Raw genomic sequence first — 17,370 nt, 5'->3', positions numbered from 1 at the left:
CGGTTAATACAATTCTAGCATGAATAATAAATATTTATCATGAAATAAGGAAATAAATAATAACTTTATTATTGCTTCTAGGGCATATTTCCTTTAGTATTATCGAAGCAGGGTGATGCGAAGTGACATGATCATGTGGAAGTTTAGTGGCACGAATAGGTTCAACTCAAGTTACCGGAGGATGTTTAAGTCAAGGTGCTGGACGAGGATGAGCTCAGGTGGGTGGTTGAGGTTGAACACAGGTGGCAGGATGAGCATGGCCGAACTAACCAATGAATCCACAGTTCGGAAGATGATCGAAGAATACATGCCATTTCAGATGGTTGACTTGCATTGTTACAGCAGACCCGAGGGATTTGTTGAGCATGCTCAAATTACAGATGCTGAGCATGCTCTATGATGTTGTGAACAAGTCTGAACTTCATGTTTGAAGTGATATCATTATGTCTAGAATTCTGAATTTGTCAAGTTAGCACCCCATGTTGTCTGAAACTCTGTTATGATTTTCGCTTTTCAGGATAATGGTACTTTCATGTATATATTGTTATGCTTTCTAGTTTCGATGCAGGGACCATTGAAATCAGAGTACAATAGCTGTAGAGAAACTAACTTTATTCACTCATTTTGCTCAGACTGAATACAACTTAATGTAGAACAAATCTGAATCTAGTCTAACTCGAGAAGTCTTTGATGGCCTTTTCCCTAGCGTACCACTCTTCGAATTGTTTCTGATACTTAGATATGTGTTTTTTCTTTGCACGTACCTGGCACCGAACCAGTATAGCTCATATTGTTTCTTAGTTTCTAGCTAGCATTTTCTTGCGCATCTAGCACCTTCCTGCAATCAGTTGACATGTTTTTTTAGATACCGAATGTGGATATCAGATAAAGACAGGATATCAAAACGTTGGCTTATGAAGCATGGAGCAGGCCCCTTGGTGTGGCCGCAGATGAATCCCCAGCAACCCATCTCTCCTTTGATTCTTATCTTGAATGAGAAGGTATCAAGGAGGGGCATAGTTGCAACTTTTGAAGAGGGGTCGCAACCGTAAATTTTGAGAGGGGTCACAATTACAAGTTTCATAAGGGTTTGCACTTGCAAGTTTTTTGCACAAAACAATCCAAACTGCAAGGGGGTACTATTCTAGGCACTCTTAATTAATATTAATTTAATTTACCAAAAACATGGGGACATTCTTAGGGTGTGTTCCATTTGTAGTATTCTGAAAACATAGGAACATGAGAAATATAGGAATACACGGTAGGAGCGAGTCAGTTCGTACAAAAAGCTTATCTAGTAGCCATGAAAGGCAGATGCTACCGCAAGAGCAACTCTAGCAGATTCGCCATATCTACGAATGATATATATCATGCTTCATATGGATATGGAGTCTACGACAGTGTGCGCAAACACAGAGTCGCCATAATGTGATCTTTATATTTTTTTCATTTATTTGATTTTTTTGTCAGTTTCTTAAAAAATCTAGGGGTAATTTAACCTCAAACTAGACATACTAAACACATGTTTTAATAAGGGAAATAAAAAAACATAATTAGCCGCTACAAATGCTGTTTAGCAACATTTTGAACGTAAGAAATGTGGCCATTCAACCTATGCTACTAAGTAGCCGGCGCCGCTAGTCATCGCCCGCGATGCCGTCCTTCACGTCGTTGTCATCTCCGTCCTCCTCCGTGGAGAGATATCCTCCATCCAGGAGTAGGGGCCGGACTGGCGATAAACCCAGACAAAGAGTATATGATACCATTTACCGGAATTTGCTTTTGGAGGCCGAGCTCCATGGAGGCCTTCAAATGGAAAATTCAAAATTCACGAAAATTCATATTTTTTCATTTCAAAAAAATCTGAAAACAATACAGAGATAGATGAAGGCATATTGCACAAGTATGTAAATTTTTAGGACAAAATACGTTGAAATGAGGGTTGTGTAGAAAAAGACAAATTTGTTGTTTTTAACACATGATACTGTTCATCCTCCGAGACCATGAATTTGTCTTTTTTGTACAGGTCACATTTCATCCTAAAATTTTACACACATACGCCCCACATCCTTGTTTACTTGTACAAAAATGTTCAGATTTTTTTGAAACCAAAATTTTCGAATTTTGATATTTTTCAAAAAACCGGCCTCACATAGAAGCAAGTTTTATAACCATAAACAAAGCACCACAGGAGAAGTCCACCATCAAAGTTCAATTTAGTAGTCCGAGTACGCCTACATTTCTCAACGCAGTGAGTATTGGCAAGTGGCGATTGGAGGTGTTTGCACAACTCAAGCACAGGGTAGTCACCGTTTCTTCTAACATGAAAACCATTCACTATTACAGAGTACAGAGTACAGACACAACAGAAAATGTACTCAGAAGCGTACTCCCTTGCAGAAGACCTGTTCGAAGGCCCACACAAAATCGTCATTGTCTAGTTTTATACTGCAATCATCATCAGAGTCGTCATCGACGAAGGGACGTCCCGCATCAGGCTGGCCAGTCTCGTATCCGATAGGAACGGCAGCAGTGGCGGAGCTACGGCAAGGCCAAAGTGGCCGTGGCCCGCCCAGGATATGTATGATTTTCCTTTCATATGCATCGGCAGCCCATAACCTGGTCTACTGGCAGACACCATCTAAGCCCCTAATGATCATCTCTACGCTCCATTCTGTGAGAGATTTGCATGAACGCAAGCCATGGAGCGGTAATTATGGACCTCAAGGAGCAGTCCAGCAGCACGGGAAGCAACAGCGGCCACTAGCTGGCCAGCACCATCCATCGCACATTCGCACAGCCAAGGAACGACAGCCTTGTCGTGCGTATACATCTGTTTGATCCAGTTAAAAATATGTTGAGGACTGACTCATGTCAAATGAAGTAGCATGACTCATTGTAATTTTGAAAGAAAATATGCTCTTGTTTGCCTGGCCCGCCCAACTATTCCTATGTAGCTCCGCCACTGAACGGCAGGGTGCCGCAATGCATCCATCCCCTGATTCTTGCACGCATAACAGATACCTAGCAGAAGTCATGCAGTTCAACATATTAAACCTACTTTGCCGAACACTAGATATCGATTGCTGAATACGGAGTAAATTTGACAAAAGAAGAGAGAAGAAATGGCGTATACAGTACCATCTTCATTTGGATCCAGTGGATAGCAGAAATAAAACTTTCGACCATACATTTCCTTCACTTGCGCAAAATAGAGAGTTGATGACCACTTGTCTGAGCCAGCTTCCTTCATCCTCACCGTGAAGTTGTAGTGGTGGAACATCTTCTCATGTGTCTCCACACTGAAACACTGGTGCAGAAGCTCGTCTAGTTCAAACTTCACACCCTGAAACAACACCTCATAAGAAAACTTGCATCCAACTAGGAAAGATTAAAAGAAAAGGCATTAGGAAGTCACACATACTCTCAATCCCTCCCCTTCTATGATGCACTTCTTAAAAGCCTTCATGACTTCCTTCTCCATCCATAGTTTCCCGTTTTTAATGATTTGTTTTGTAGATTCTCCACACCTACAACATATTAGTTAAAAATTGATGTCTGTTACAAATCATGATGAAATTAGACTAACTGACAGTACAGTTGTAAGAGTAAAGTGCACCATAGGGACTTGTAAGGTGTATAAGTTGTGAAGGTGCTTCTTATGACAGGGACATCTGAGGTACTTGAACTAGAAAACTGCGCATCCATGTATGTATGCGAACTTGTATAACTGGGTTGACAGAAGATTAGACACCAGCTTATACTTGGCAAACAAAAATTGCATAGACTCCATGTGGACAACAAATTAACAAATGAAGTTAAATACATAACAAAACATTCTAATAACTATACAAGAGTTTCCGACTAATTTTCCTCAGTTTTAATTCATGACATAAATTCTCATATAAAGTTGGGTGGGAATGGATTGGCTACTGCCATGCAGGGACATGTGAAAGGCTCCGCAATCCCCTGCCCATGTTGCCCTCAAACTTGAGCTTGCATAAACCCAAAAGTTATGTATTATCAGTTTATCGCCAACAACTAGCGGTGTTGGGTTTAGATGTACCTTCTCTTAAGAGACCCAAACGTGAAGTTCTCAAATTCGAGGAGCAATGTGACGCACCTATGCATGCATGTTTAGAGACCAACGGTGAACATTGCTCCATTTCTAGCTAGCAATTAAAAAAAAGCACTACAACACCATTCGATACTTCACCACAAAATACAAAAGTATGTAGTAAGCTAAATGTCCCCAAAAGATTCAAGAACTATTAACTTCAGAACAATGTAGCATGTTCTACTAGTAGTGCCGTTAAGTGAGGTTATTGACCAAGTTTGATTGACACACTCCTAAAATTAATCTTGATGAGAAAGTGACAGTAGATTATGTTATCATAAAGAAGATCAATAATAGATTATGAATGAAACTTCAAGAAAAGATGATAAACTGCAATCGAACTATTGGAATCTTTACTGTATTTTTGTCTGCGAGGATTGAGTATCCAGTCGATGCGGAGACTGTGGTGAATCAGGCAAGGAAAGCTTTTCCGATGACTTGTTGGGGTTGGAAACCTTTTTGGGTGGGTTGCAGAAGCCATTTTTCACAGCAACCATGGCCTCTAAGACGTCATTATATGTATGTTCAGCGAGGTATTGATTTATTCTCCGCCGCCTTTCTTCTGACCTGAATCAGGGCGCACCAAACAAGATTACTCAGAATGCAGCACCATAATGATGTCATGGCAATTTTTTTTGCATAGAGTAGGGAGCAACAATCCAGATGGCATGGAAGAAAAACATGGAAACAAATTTGCATAGTGTAGGTACCGTACATACCAACAGCAAACAGAATATCATCATATGACTGGAATGGTGCCATACTAGCATTACCACTGAGGAGCTCAAGATGATGAATATCCTGCTGGAGGAGTTATCTTTGATTGAATAGAACCAGAATGCCCGACTCGATAGCAGTATGTTATTTTAGTTTAAGTTGTATTCAATCCAGATCATAAAAACTAGTTAGCCTTGTCTTCCGGTTCAGTCAAACGGACCTACTCAAATGATCAGCGATGGACTGATCACTGATGGAACCTGAGGCATGGATGTCTTAAGAAAATAACCAAATTAACAATCAACGGCCATACATGTCATACCGATCATGCTTGACAAGTTCTTACCTCGGGGATAATGCTTCCTGAACAGCTGGTTGCTTCTCAATTATAGAATCAGGCACACCGATGTCCATGTTGCTGCCATGCACCACAGCCCTGATCATCGCAATTTAAACTCACAGTCAGTGAATTCCATTCTTGTTGAATGGAAACAATGAGAACTGGTGCGTTCCCATTTCAACAAAACCAAATTAAATACAGTAGTACTAAATATTACCCATCAGTTGACTCATATGCAGGAGATGTGACATTCAGCGAAATGCCCTCATCTTTTGACAGGTCTGCACCTGTACCGTTAGGCCCAGTGCTTCTCACCTCGGTAGAATGCTCCTCGACCCTGATCAGAACATCCACAACAGAACATAGGTCAATGACTCTTATGATTAAGATATCAGAAACGATAACTTGTAGGCATTCTGTTTCTTCTATGAGAAAGGAATAGCAAAAACAAAAAAGCGAATACAGTTGGAACTTTCTCGCAGATATAGCCATACGGAAAATAATCAAAACAAAAGTGGAACCGCCTTGGGCAAGATTTTATCATATCAGACGTCCGGGTCATTACAGTACCTATTATTTCAACGAACAAAGTCTTAATTAATCAAGGAAGAACAAAAAAAAATGATATACCTATCAGATAATTGAAGTGTAGGAGGTGTGGTATTCAGCGTCAGGGCATCAAACTGTGACAGGTCTGCACTTGTATGCCCAAGCTCACTGTTGCTCACCTCACCTGTATGCTCCTCCACCCTGATCAGAACATGTGCAGCAGATCACTGGTCAATGATACTGAAATAGCTATCCAGACTTGTAGTAGATGTTTTATTTCTTCTATGAAAAACGGAGTGCAAACAATGGCGATACAGCCTGAACTCTTAACAATAATGACACTCACGGTCGTCCTTTTCTGCCTCGAGGTCCCCTTCGGGCCGAATACAGAACACTCTGCCTCACATGAGTTGTAGAAGATCCAGTTGGCCTGCATATATAGGTTGGAAAATTAAGTTAGTAAGATTTGAAGACAGAACCTTGTTTAGAGCCTGTGCAGAAATAGTGGCAACCTCCTGCACACCCCACCCGCCTCTCTCCCCCTCCCCTATCCGACTACTCTTGCGATTTTCTTACTGTAAAAAAATAGTGTGACTTGGGGTTTGGCGATGGGACTGGAATCAGAGCATCTTAGGATTGTGACTTGGGCTTGGCCAAAACAGTTATGCGTTTAGAGGGCTTTCAGGTGTAGATTAGACTGAGTTGAAACCCCCAACCACTATATATATTCCTTTAATATACGTAATAGTGACCAGGATCTTGATCGCCGTGCAACAACGCCGGCCGACGAGTGGAGAAGACGATCATGAGACGTCTGGCCGGCGGTTCGCCATTGCGAGGCCTCACGCGAGATCGCACGTACTCCTACTTAGTTTGCAAAAGAAGAAGAAACATAATGATAGCCGCGAGAGATTAGAGGTCTCTTACGGTTTTGCTCCATCGGCCGCATCAGACTTGCTCGTTGCAGAGCCGTGGTCACGCCGAGCTCGGCCCATAGGGTGTGTTTTCGCCGGTCAGGCGCGCTGTGTGCAGTCGTCGACGGTTTATATGGACCGGCGCATCCGAGTTGTACACCGACCGAGGCAAGACACGAGGCGGTTTCCCCTCCCATCCCGGGAGCGACGCGGAGGAAAACCCTAGCCCGCCGCTTCCCTCGCTTCTCCTCCCGGTCCCCCTGCCCTGCTGCCGCCCCAAGGCGCCGCCGGGCAAATACCGGTCGGTGTGGGTGGCGGCGGGGCCTGGTTCCTCTCCGCTCGACCCTGGGGCTGGCGCCGGACGGCTCTGCGGGCGGAGGCGCTTGGCTGCCGCGTGGGGCCAGCGGCTCGACGGCGAGCTTGCGGTGCGGCGAGCCGGCGACGCACGTGGCGCCGCGGCTGCGTGCTCTTCTTCCTCCTCGGGTGGGTACACGCGCGACGACCCCAGATGAGATCCGACCGTTCCCGTCGCCGGCGGCCGTTGTGTGGCGTGGGCTGCATGCAGCTAATCTTACAAGCATTAGCCTTTTAGGCCTTGTACAACGATATAGATGCTTAGGAAGGTGCTTAGAAAAATAAATCGAATTTTTTTAAGCACCTGTGCCCAGGGGCGGAACCATGATTTAGGCATAGGGGAGCCAAACGGCAATGAAGCCAAAAAATATTTTGTGCCTCACATACTACCCTATAATTTTATACTAGTAGAATGCCCGTGCGTTGCTACGGGCTATAATGTATATAAATGAATCAAATAAATGATTAAGATCACCTCTATGGTCGAAACTCATTTCTTCCTCGTACGTCCGGGCATGTTTGGACTTCAAACGGGCGCCCAACGATCTCAAAACTCAACCGACTGGACAGTCCGGGCTAAACCCGGGCATGGGCAGCCCGGCCCGAAAAACCCGGGCCGGGCCAGGTCGGGCTTGACATTCAGGCCAGGCTCGGGCTTTGTTTTGCAGCCCGAAAGATAATTCGGGCCGGGCTCGAGCTTCAATTTTTCTGTATTTCAGGCCGGGCTTTCGGGCTTCGGGCCGGGCTTGCACGTGCGCGTACTAAAAAACAGCATTCGGGCCGGGCTTTCGAGCTTCGGGCTTGATTTTGGGCCGGGCTTGGGCTTGAAAACAGGGAGTATTTCAGGCTTCGGGCTGGGCTCGGGCTTGAGAAATGAAGGTCGGGCTTTTACAAGCCCGGCCCGAAACCCGGCCCGGCCCGACGTTTGCCCGGGTTTAGTACAGGCTGCCCCAAATCCATCTCATATATGGAGAGCAATGTCGTTGTCCGAACTATCCGCCATGTTATTCCCAACACGCGGTCCCAACACAACACAAAACCCCACACCATGAGGCACCCTTCCCTCATGTGGGACCCTCTCTCCTTCCAGCTCAGTTTCCCACCATAGCCTAATATTTTTCGCTGGAGCCCTCTACTTTATAACCGGATGAGACTCACCTCACTTTCGTCCTGGCGCCCTCTTCCCTTCATACCATACTTCCCCACGGACCACCAAGGAGGAGTGCCCCCACCAACCGCTTGCTCTCCGTCATGATCCCCTCCTCCCGTGTTCGTGCCGATCCGCCACGACCATCAAGGCGGAGGAGGCGTGCGCCGCCCATGACGACCCCAAGCCAAGAAGGCAAATTCGATGTCTCATGAGGCATTGCCATGTTGTAACATACAGTTGAATGTCATGCATTACCACAAAACAAAAATATGATGGCTGTTGTTGGGGATGCAACTAATATGCCACCGCGTCTGTTATTAACTATTAAAACAACAAACTAATGCATTTACCCTTCTATCCTAAAAAATATATTGTATGACCTGATCAAAAAAATATGACTGCCTTATCCAATTTGCCACTTTTTCTGAAGTAGGGAAAATATTCCGCTCACGTTCATAACTGAACAAATCAACCACAGCCTCCAACCCGCTCACTCTCAACTCTCACTCCTATCACAAAATCCACTAAAAAGAGATGTGAAGTATTTCTAAATCCCTGCCAAAAGAATATATATTACCAATAGTCCAGTACCGACCTTGTGAATTTGGTTTGTTATTCAAGTCATGGCCGCAACAACACTTTTTCTATTCTCTGTTCATTATGGAAATCAGCGTAAGTTGTGTTATCATCAGAAAAAGATCAGATTTCAAAGTTATTTATCCAATTATCTTTCATATTCGTATTGACATTGTGCAGTTTCCTTGCAAATGTGTATCTTTGGATGGCCTTTAACTAAGTACATTCATATATAATGCTCTAGCACCACGTTGGAAGTTATAGCAATGCTTCATAATTTGATATTGGCTTATGGAAAAGTATTACATCGCCAAATTATAACGACAATAATTTTATGAACCGAATTAGCAACATCAGTTTTAACAGCAGAGTAAAAAATTGTTATTAGCGAGTTTCAAATGAAAGAATAGTCAGGGTAGACATCAAGCGATGAACAAGCATAATATTTGTTCGTTTCCACTTGAAATTTGTCATATCAAGTGTCTTGCCTGCATTGATAAGACTTTTGGACTTCCTTCAGTACAAACATCAATACTCTGCATAAAGTAGCAGCAGTGATAAATGATAATCAACATTTAAAAGTTCCATAAAGGGACATGATGAAAGCTCACAAAACACTAACCTGATAGCAATTGTATCTGATGACAATATTATTGTGAGTGAAAAGAAAAAAATATTAGTTATCGTTGTTTCTGTCTGCCTCCCCAACAAATGAAACCTGAGGAGTCATATTGAGTAAGAAGTTCGGCATTGACTGGGTACTGTTTGGATTGAAACCCAATTATAGGAGTCATGCCAAAAAAACTGGTCACTGCTTTCATTCTGCGTCCACGGACAGGCGAAACAGGGGCAGGGGAATCGTTCGCCAAAATATCTGCACGCACCATCTCTGGCGAGGTGGGCCTGGGTATAAACTAAATGGCCCCTCAGCTTTCCTGTTTAGATTTCTAAACTGGACCAATTGTTAACATACATTTGGATCATTATCATGCTCTTCACCATCGTCTTCTTGAGCACGAGATCTGATATATGGATTGAGGTCAAATATTTAATCGTCTTGCTGGGGCTGAAGGCGAGCGGCAAGAAGTGGGGGTTGAATTGTGGCTTGGAAGAGCACTATGTATAATTTGCATTTGATTCAATTGGAAATTTCATGGCTGTGGGTGAGAGTTTCCTCGTGTGATGTGACCCTTAAGAAAACATATAATTTCTTAGTGCTCCTAGAGAATCATAGGACATAATCAATGTATTATTTAGCATAAGAGAAGAATCACTACATCACAAATGTATCTACAGAGTACAGACTGACCTTGTGCCTCTCATTGACAAGGAGCTTGCAAGAAGACACAATTGAAACTGGTGCCCCCCATGACAATAACGTTCTTGGAGTTTGCAGCTGCTGCCGTGACATTCATCCTATTCTGTGAAAGAGAAAATTGGCAACGATGTTTAGGTTTGCCATCGCTGCATTCATGCTTATCTTTCATAGAAAGAAAACAGCAAAACAATTCCAAATCTCCGAATATCTGCTATTGTGGTGTTGTGCATGAAATTATTAGCCATCCCACTGTGACCAGGGAGAGATATATACAGTACCTGGTGAGTTTATCAAGAAGGAATAGTAAAGTAAGTGAAACAAAACAAACTGAAAGGTTTCTTAAAGTTGAACAGGAAATAATGGACAAAGAAGCTTGAAGCCTTTTGAGCCGACTAAAATTAATTGAATATTTACCATTAGAAGTTGAAGGCAGATCTGAAATTTAGTGGGTAGTGGCAAGGAGAACAACTAATGATAAACTAAATCATATACATCACATCACGTTCAGCAATGTATCCTCACTATTGAGATTTTTATACTACAAAAATTTCCGAAATTGTTAAACATAGGATACAAACTAACAGATATGCTCCCGTACACGGCACACCCTCCCTTAAAAAAATCTATAACCGGGTCCTCCTTGTCCTATGGGTTGACTCCTATGTACTAATTGCTTCAGAATGCAATTACATGACATGGGGTGGGATACCACGTACTATACCTTGTGGGGATATGTGAAAGCAGTCAAGAGTACCACAGAGGTGGCGCCGAGCGAATCAGCGGTAGAACGGGATGAACGATCAATTATTCAATTTAGAGATTGCCGCCTCGTTTGTCAGGACACACTGTGAATCTGGAGCACAGGCAGGGGTTGCGGCCTCCAGGCGATTCGGGCCATGACGTGTTGACGACAGGGGGTTGCGTCCTCCAAGGTATACCTTATATTAGCCTCGCCGTGTATGCTTCTTCACCACCGCGGACACTGCCGTTAGTTGGTGCACGACGCAGCAGTCAAGGTGATCGCCAGGGCGGCCTGGCTCCTTCGAATTCCTCTACCAGCCAGCGTCGCCCTACTCCTGAGCCTCCCCTCCATGACCGCAATGCCAGTTCATTGCCCCCAGGCGCCATGAACGGTCGCAGCGTAGGCTCGCCGGATTGGCGGTGGTGGCCTAGAACATCTAGGGCTACTCCATGCGAGGGATCTCTGCGGTTTGACGGGCGAGTCGCTAGCATGGTGAACATCTAGGGCTACTCCATACTGAATGGCAGAGCAAACAAATTGAAGCAAGCATGCCTGAACCAAACAGAGGTGGACTCCATCGATCAAACAGACAATTATCGCAATGATCGGATGGATTGACTAGAGAGATGGATGTATGGATGCAAGATGTACCTCGAGCATGCGCCAGATGGAGGGGTCGACGACTCGACGGCCTTGACGGCGCCGTTGTTCCACTCGGAGCGGCGCTCCTCGGCGTCGAGGAACTTCATGCGCACCTGCACGCCGGGTGCCCAGGCGCCGATCAGCGCGTCCTCCACCTCCTGCTTGGGCACGACGAACTCCCCGGTGCCCTGGCGCGGGTAGTAGGTGACGGTGAAGAGCGTGCCCTCTGCCGCGAGCCGCACGGCCTCGTCCACCTCCTCGGGCGGGACCCGCGCGCGCGTTGCGTGGCCGGCACTCGGCGCCCTCGGACGCCTGCTGGGAGGCGGCGGGGTACCTGGGCGCGCCCGGCGAGCAGCTCCCCGTCGGCGCGGCGCATGAAGACGACGGCGTCCCCGGCCATGAGCAGCTTGGCGTTGACTAAAATGGCATGATTTGGAACAAAGGCGCTGGGTGTTTCCTTACTTTGACGGTGGTTCGAGGGGATCGTGCGAGGGGATGAAAGAACTTACATTTGGTGGGAGGGGGCATCGATGGGGCACCAATGAGGTACATAGGAAAGGTAAGAATCGATGCGTTAGGAAAGTTAGGATTTTGAATTGATTTTCATGAAAATAGGGTTTTAATGTTTGTAATGTGATTTCTGTACCTGCCCGTTTGTGACGGTGTCTGGTTAGGAAAGTTTGTAAATGTTAAGAAAGTTTTTATTGGGAAAGTTTGTAAATGTTAAGAAAGTTTTTATTGGGAGGGTGAAAAAAATCAATGTGAGGATATGATGATGGAAGGAGAGACCAAATTAAACCAAACAAAAATAAACCAGACGAAAATAAACCGGACGAAAATAAACCGTGGACGCAATCCTACCAACTCAGTCATTAGGAGTAGAGATTTAAGTACGATACACATTTAACTTGGCCTAGGCACACAATTTTTTTTCCAGCTGGAGCATGTGCAGTTATAGGTAATATTGGTCAATAATTCCAAATACGCGCCATGAAGACGAAGTTTGATACTCCGAAATATGACATGAAATGCCATGCTACAAAACATATTCATATGAAAATTAAGATATATTGAACAAAAATAATCATGTATTATCAAATGGTCGGCTTTTAGTTTGCATTTTATATAGGTTTGAATGGCAAATCATTACTGGTTGTATCAGGAAATTTTATTGTTTGATTAGCAAAAAGGATCAACTTTGCCATATACCCTAGCGCAGTAACCCATCACAAATCACACAGCCAAAATAACTAAAATCTGATGTAGAAATTCAACATGATACAAGATGAGAATGAGTGAGAATAGTAAATGATGTGATGTGTTAACCTTGGCTAGTTCGATGGTTACAGCCTGAAGAATTGGTGAGTGAAGTAGCCTGCGTCGCCGTATGAATTAGTACATTGATCTTAAGAAGGAAGATCCGAGGCAAGGAGATTAAGGACGCGGGAAAGGCATACGACGGGGACGAGACTTGCCTGCTTCCCGCCCGTGTGCCCATCCGTGCTTCCGCATACGTGGCTTGATTTGATTGGAACAAAATGAGGTCCGGCCCCACTCCCTTAAAATCGGGGGAGGGGGGGAGATGATTAGATTAGAAAGGAAAAAGGGAAAAAGACAGCCGTAGGATGAAGTGGGAGCACGGATGAGAGCATGGGGAGGAAGCAAGCAAGCCGGATCCATACGACGGCAGACGCGCATCCCATGCACGAGCTAATCACGGAGATAATGCCTAGCGCCACGAGATTTAGCGGAGGTCGGCTCGGCATAGGACTTAGAAAACGACTAATTAGTGGGCTTGTACGTGGGCCTTCTTTCCTTTCTCAAGAGTTCACGTAATTAGCTCGTGCATGTTGCAAAATCTGTACTAAGTTGGTGGGCTTCTATTCCCTCAAAAAAAATTGGTGGGCTTCTACGTCGGGGAAGCAGGCCGTTCTGCCACTAATAGGGGGCGCCGACGTTGTATGTTGCAAATCATATTGCTAATGATCGCTGCCCGGTGCACGCTCGATCGTTAGGGGGGCCAGGCCCCTGCTCGCCCCCCCCTGCTTCGCCACTGCCTGTGCCTATTTCTACAGGAGAGATGCCTAATTAAGCGTCTATCCTGTACAAAAAGCACAAGCACTTAAAAAAAGCTTAGTTTATTTCTTTAAGCACCTCACTTAAGCACCTTGCATTGTACAAGGCCTTAAAATCTCCCTCGGAGTTATTATAAAGCCATTTATAGCCTACCATATTTAAGTTTCATATATACCGTAAGAGCTTGTAGCATTCATCCTACATGGTGTTGCACTAGTGATTTCGTAATCCTCAATCCACTTGATGCACAGAAACAAAGATTATCTTATGGATAATTAGTTTCTCCTTAAGGTCTGCGCTCTGAGCTGCAAATTCCTAACAACATCGGTCAGTAATATATTCATAAGTCACAACTTACATTAATATCATAATCAACATTACACTAACAAACTTATTACCACTTTTATCATTAATGTGTGCTTCATATATTATTCATAAGGGGGTAAGTAGACATAAACGTTTATGACAAAAGGAGTTAAAACATCAGAGTGACTTTCACACATTCTTCCAAATAAGACTTGTTGCATCTTTATAAGAGAATATGATTTTTCATTCATTCTTTTAACTAAGACTTGTTACATCTTAGTTAAAAAGAACTAACACACTTTTATTGTCTGTGTTATGGTCTTGATAAGAGAAACAAGTGTGATATCTCATTTAAAATGAGACATCCATTATCCCCCTCGAAATGTGGTCTACTAAAACACAATCACACTTTTGATGAGGTCTTGTTAGGAACACTTCTCTTATAACTTAATTGTACCATAACACAAATAATAATTACAAGAGAAAACATAAGTTTTCTCAACTCTTGGCGAGAATAACACCACATAATTGGAGTTGACTTAGTTATACGCAAAAAAACATAACCAAGTCATCTATTAAAGAGACAAAAAAGATAAGTTTCTCTAGTAAGTTAGAGCGTAAACAACAACATCATTAAGATGAAGAACTAAGCCATCTCCAAATTCTAGTGGAACAAATCCAATAGCTTTGCCTTTAGTCTCCTTTTGCCTCGGTAAAAGCGTGGTCACATAGAACACTCCTTGAACATCAGTGGCGGAAATTGTGAGAGCTTCGTACATGAGACATGGATCTCAGCTCTTCACATGGGAAACTCATTTACATTATGCTAGACTATGCCTAAACAAAAGTTCAACACCATTATTAATGTTCATTGCTGGAAAAGAGGAGGCAACTACATAAACATCATAATAACATTCAAGCATGAATTAATCATGCAATGAGATGGATTAAAGGCATGCTTGACTATCATTCCAATCCGTACCATCGATGGACAGAAAATGGAAAAGAGCCTTATTTATTCATAAATGACACATAAAAAGGAAAAAACAGTAATCAACATTGGTCAGAATATCATCATGGCATTATAACATTTGCTCATTAAATCTCTAATCAAAACTTTTAGGTGGTTCCATTATGATAAGAGAGACATAAAATCACATAATGACCAACAAGAAAATTGGCTAAATTAGTAGCCAACATTAACAATAAAAGTAACATCAAAATCTAATCATGTGTCATCACACACAAAGATACCTCTCGACACTAAATGTACATTAAACATATGTGTGAAAAATCTCAATAAAATTCTCACTAACATATAATGAAAATGAGATTGGAATTAACATCTATAGTATAGATGACGTTGCCACTGTATAAACATCAAACTTGACATTCAAAGTGAAAATGTCATTAGTATTCATCATCATAAATTTTTCCAAATTATAAATTTTGGACAACAAAATAACATCAAGATTCACCAAACAATAGTATTTGAAAAATAATAATTGTCAAATAAATGACAATGTGAACTTTAGAATACAAATTCCCTAAACAAAATTTTCTGTTAAGGGAACTAATCATAATATTATAACCATTAGTTTGAGCCAGTATGCATTTTTTCAAAGGTGCATAACTTAATTAAATGACATAAAATGCATTGGAATGAAATGTTGCCCAATATGTCGTATAGTGGGTGAGGAAAACCAAACCACACAGTCATTGGCATTTCCTCAAGTTGGCCTTATCTCATAGCAATGATCACATAAAAAAGAAATGTCATAAGTTGGACATCACCATAAACTTTTCACTCAAATAAAGTTTCCAAATAAAATATTAAAAAACTTTATGGAGTGAAACATCATAAATTGTGATCAAGATAAATATCATTTCACAATATTAATATTTACACAATAAATAATGCAAAAACATCGCCATAATTAACATTGTATCACATTAAAATTTTCCAAATACAATTTATCTTCAATCCATTTTATGTTGACATTTTAAAAATATTTTTCATCATATTTAAGGCAATTCCAAGCCTATTGGTAGTGCATGAAGATTATTACAAGGATAACATCATATAAAATGGACTAGAAAAGGGAAAATTGCCTAGAACATAATTTAGCCCATTACTACCAACTACCGACGACAACACATAAGAAAACTTATGAACACTTTATTTTCACATAATTTTGGGAATATATTTTCAATTTGGACAATTCATAAATCATGTAATTTTCATAATATAACCAAAAATACACTGAAAAACATTTTCGTAACTTAGCCCAAAACTTATCTTATGCCTACTAATATTCTGGCCCAACAGATAAAACCTTTACAATGGAAAAATGTTTTCTGCGGGCTAAGTTAACCTAGGTTAGAGCCTACTGGTAGCGTCAACACATTTGTCAAATGAGGCACACTTTGTGCTCTGCATCAGTCTCGGCCATCCGATCGAATCACGGTCTCTGTCGGTTCCAGCCAGAACAAAAGGGTGCCGGTCAACAACCCTAGCTTAAGTTTCCCCTGTTCCCCTATTTCTTCAGCTCCCGTAGGTGGGGCAACCATGGCGGCGGTCCAAGGCACGCCGACCATGGCGGTGCGGAGGCCTGATTCGTCAGATATGCATGTTCGGCCCAAAGTCGTGCCCGCCTTTGCCGAACCGCGCCAGCCGTGTTGAGCTCATGCAAGATCGGGAGTTCTTTAGCGCCGGTGATCGCATGAGGCGCTCAATGGAAGTGTCTCGGCTGGGGGGTCTCACCAAGTCGTCTCATGACGATGGGTCGGCCCAAGGACCCCATGTCGGTTCACTAGTGGGCCACGTCAAGGAGGCTCATGCCGTATGAAAAGGAAGGCCCCGAAGACTTGTTGCATACTCTAAGATATTAGAAGTCATCTACAACATGTTTACCTTATACGTAGCTGACCTAGATGTAACCCTAGGCCCCGGGGTACCTATATAAACCGAGTGGTAGGGCTCATAGATGACACATAACGATCTTGAGGTAGACCATCTGTACTTTGTATCCTACTCAAAAGCAATACAACATAAGAAGGACACATGGTTTTATCTCTTCGAGGGAGCCCGAATTTGGGTAAAACTCGTGCCCCTATTACCATCATCTCAAGACCCTCAGTTTGGGACCCCTACCTGAGATCTGCTAGATTTGATTCCATCACTCGGCGGCAAGGTGGGGAGGTGAGCGCCGACGGCGGAGCATGAGGAGGTGATGACGACGTGTGCAGCGCGAATGACTCATGCGTGCATGTCCGTGAGTCTGCTGCCAGCGACTTTCTTCTTTCTGCGCATCGTCTTTGAGAACAACGGTGTCGCTGCATAACATTCCTTTTTTTTTGATGGGCAATGGCAGGTGCTCTGCCTTTTCATTTAGTAGAGGGAAAAACTGTACATATTACCACCGAGAAGGTCAGAGTTTGGAAGAAAAAGAGAGGAGCCAGGTTACCAGGAGGCAACCAGACCCGGAGAAAGATCAACTAAAACTCCCAAGCCCCAGCAAAGAGGCCAATCTCATCTCTGATCATCCTATGTACTCCAGGCGCATATG

General features: G+C 43.1%; 1 protein-coding gene across 1 annotated transcript; it reads right to left on the bottom strand.

Annotated features, from left to right (window-relative positions):
- Positions 1-2,746: 2,746 nt before the first annotated feature.
- LOC123162488 (uncharacterized) lies at positions 2,747-7,340 on the bottom strand. Its single transcript, XM_044580267.1, has 9 exons — positions 6,651-7,340; positions 6,070-6,153; positions 5,805-5,924; positions 5,392-5,511; positions 5,181-5,270; positions 4,475-4,684; positions 3,425-3,530; positions 3,142-3,346; positions 2,747-3,024 (listed from the first exon to the last, which is right to left on the bottom strand). Exons 1-9 carry the CDS (start codon positions 6,716-6,718, stop codon positions 2,894-2,896), a joined length of 1,134 nt encoding a protein of 377 aa, XP_044436202.1. The 5' UTR covers positions 6,719-7,340; the 3' UTR covers positions 2,747-2,893.
- Between the last annotated feature and the right edge of the window lie 10,030 nt (positions 7,341-17,370).

This window comes from Triticum aestivum, chromosome 7B (assembly GCF_018294505.1).
Source record: "Triticum aestivum cultivar Chinese Spring chromosome 7B, IWGSC CS RefSeq v2.1, whole genome shotgun sequence".
Lineage (NCBI taxonomy): Eukaryota > Viridiplantae > Streptophyta > Magnoliopsida > Poales > Poaceae > Triticum > Triticum aestivum.
Note: the sequence above shows the minus strand (reverse complement) of the source record. Positions and strands in the feature narration are given on the sequence as shown.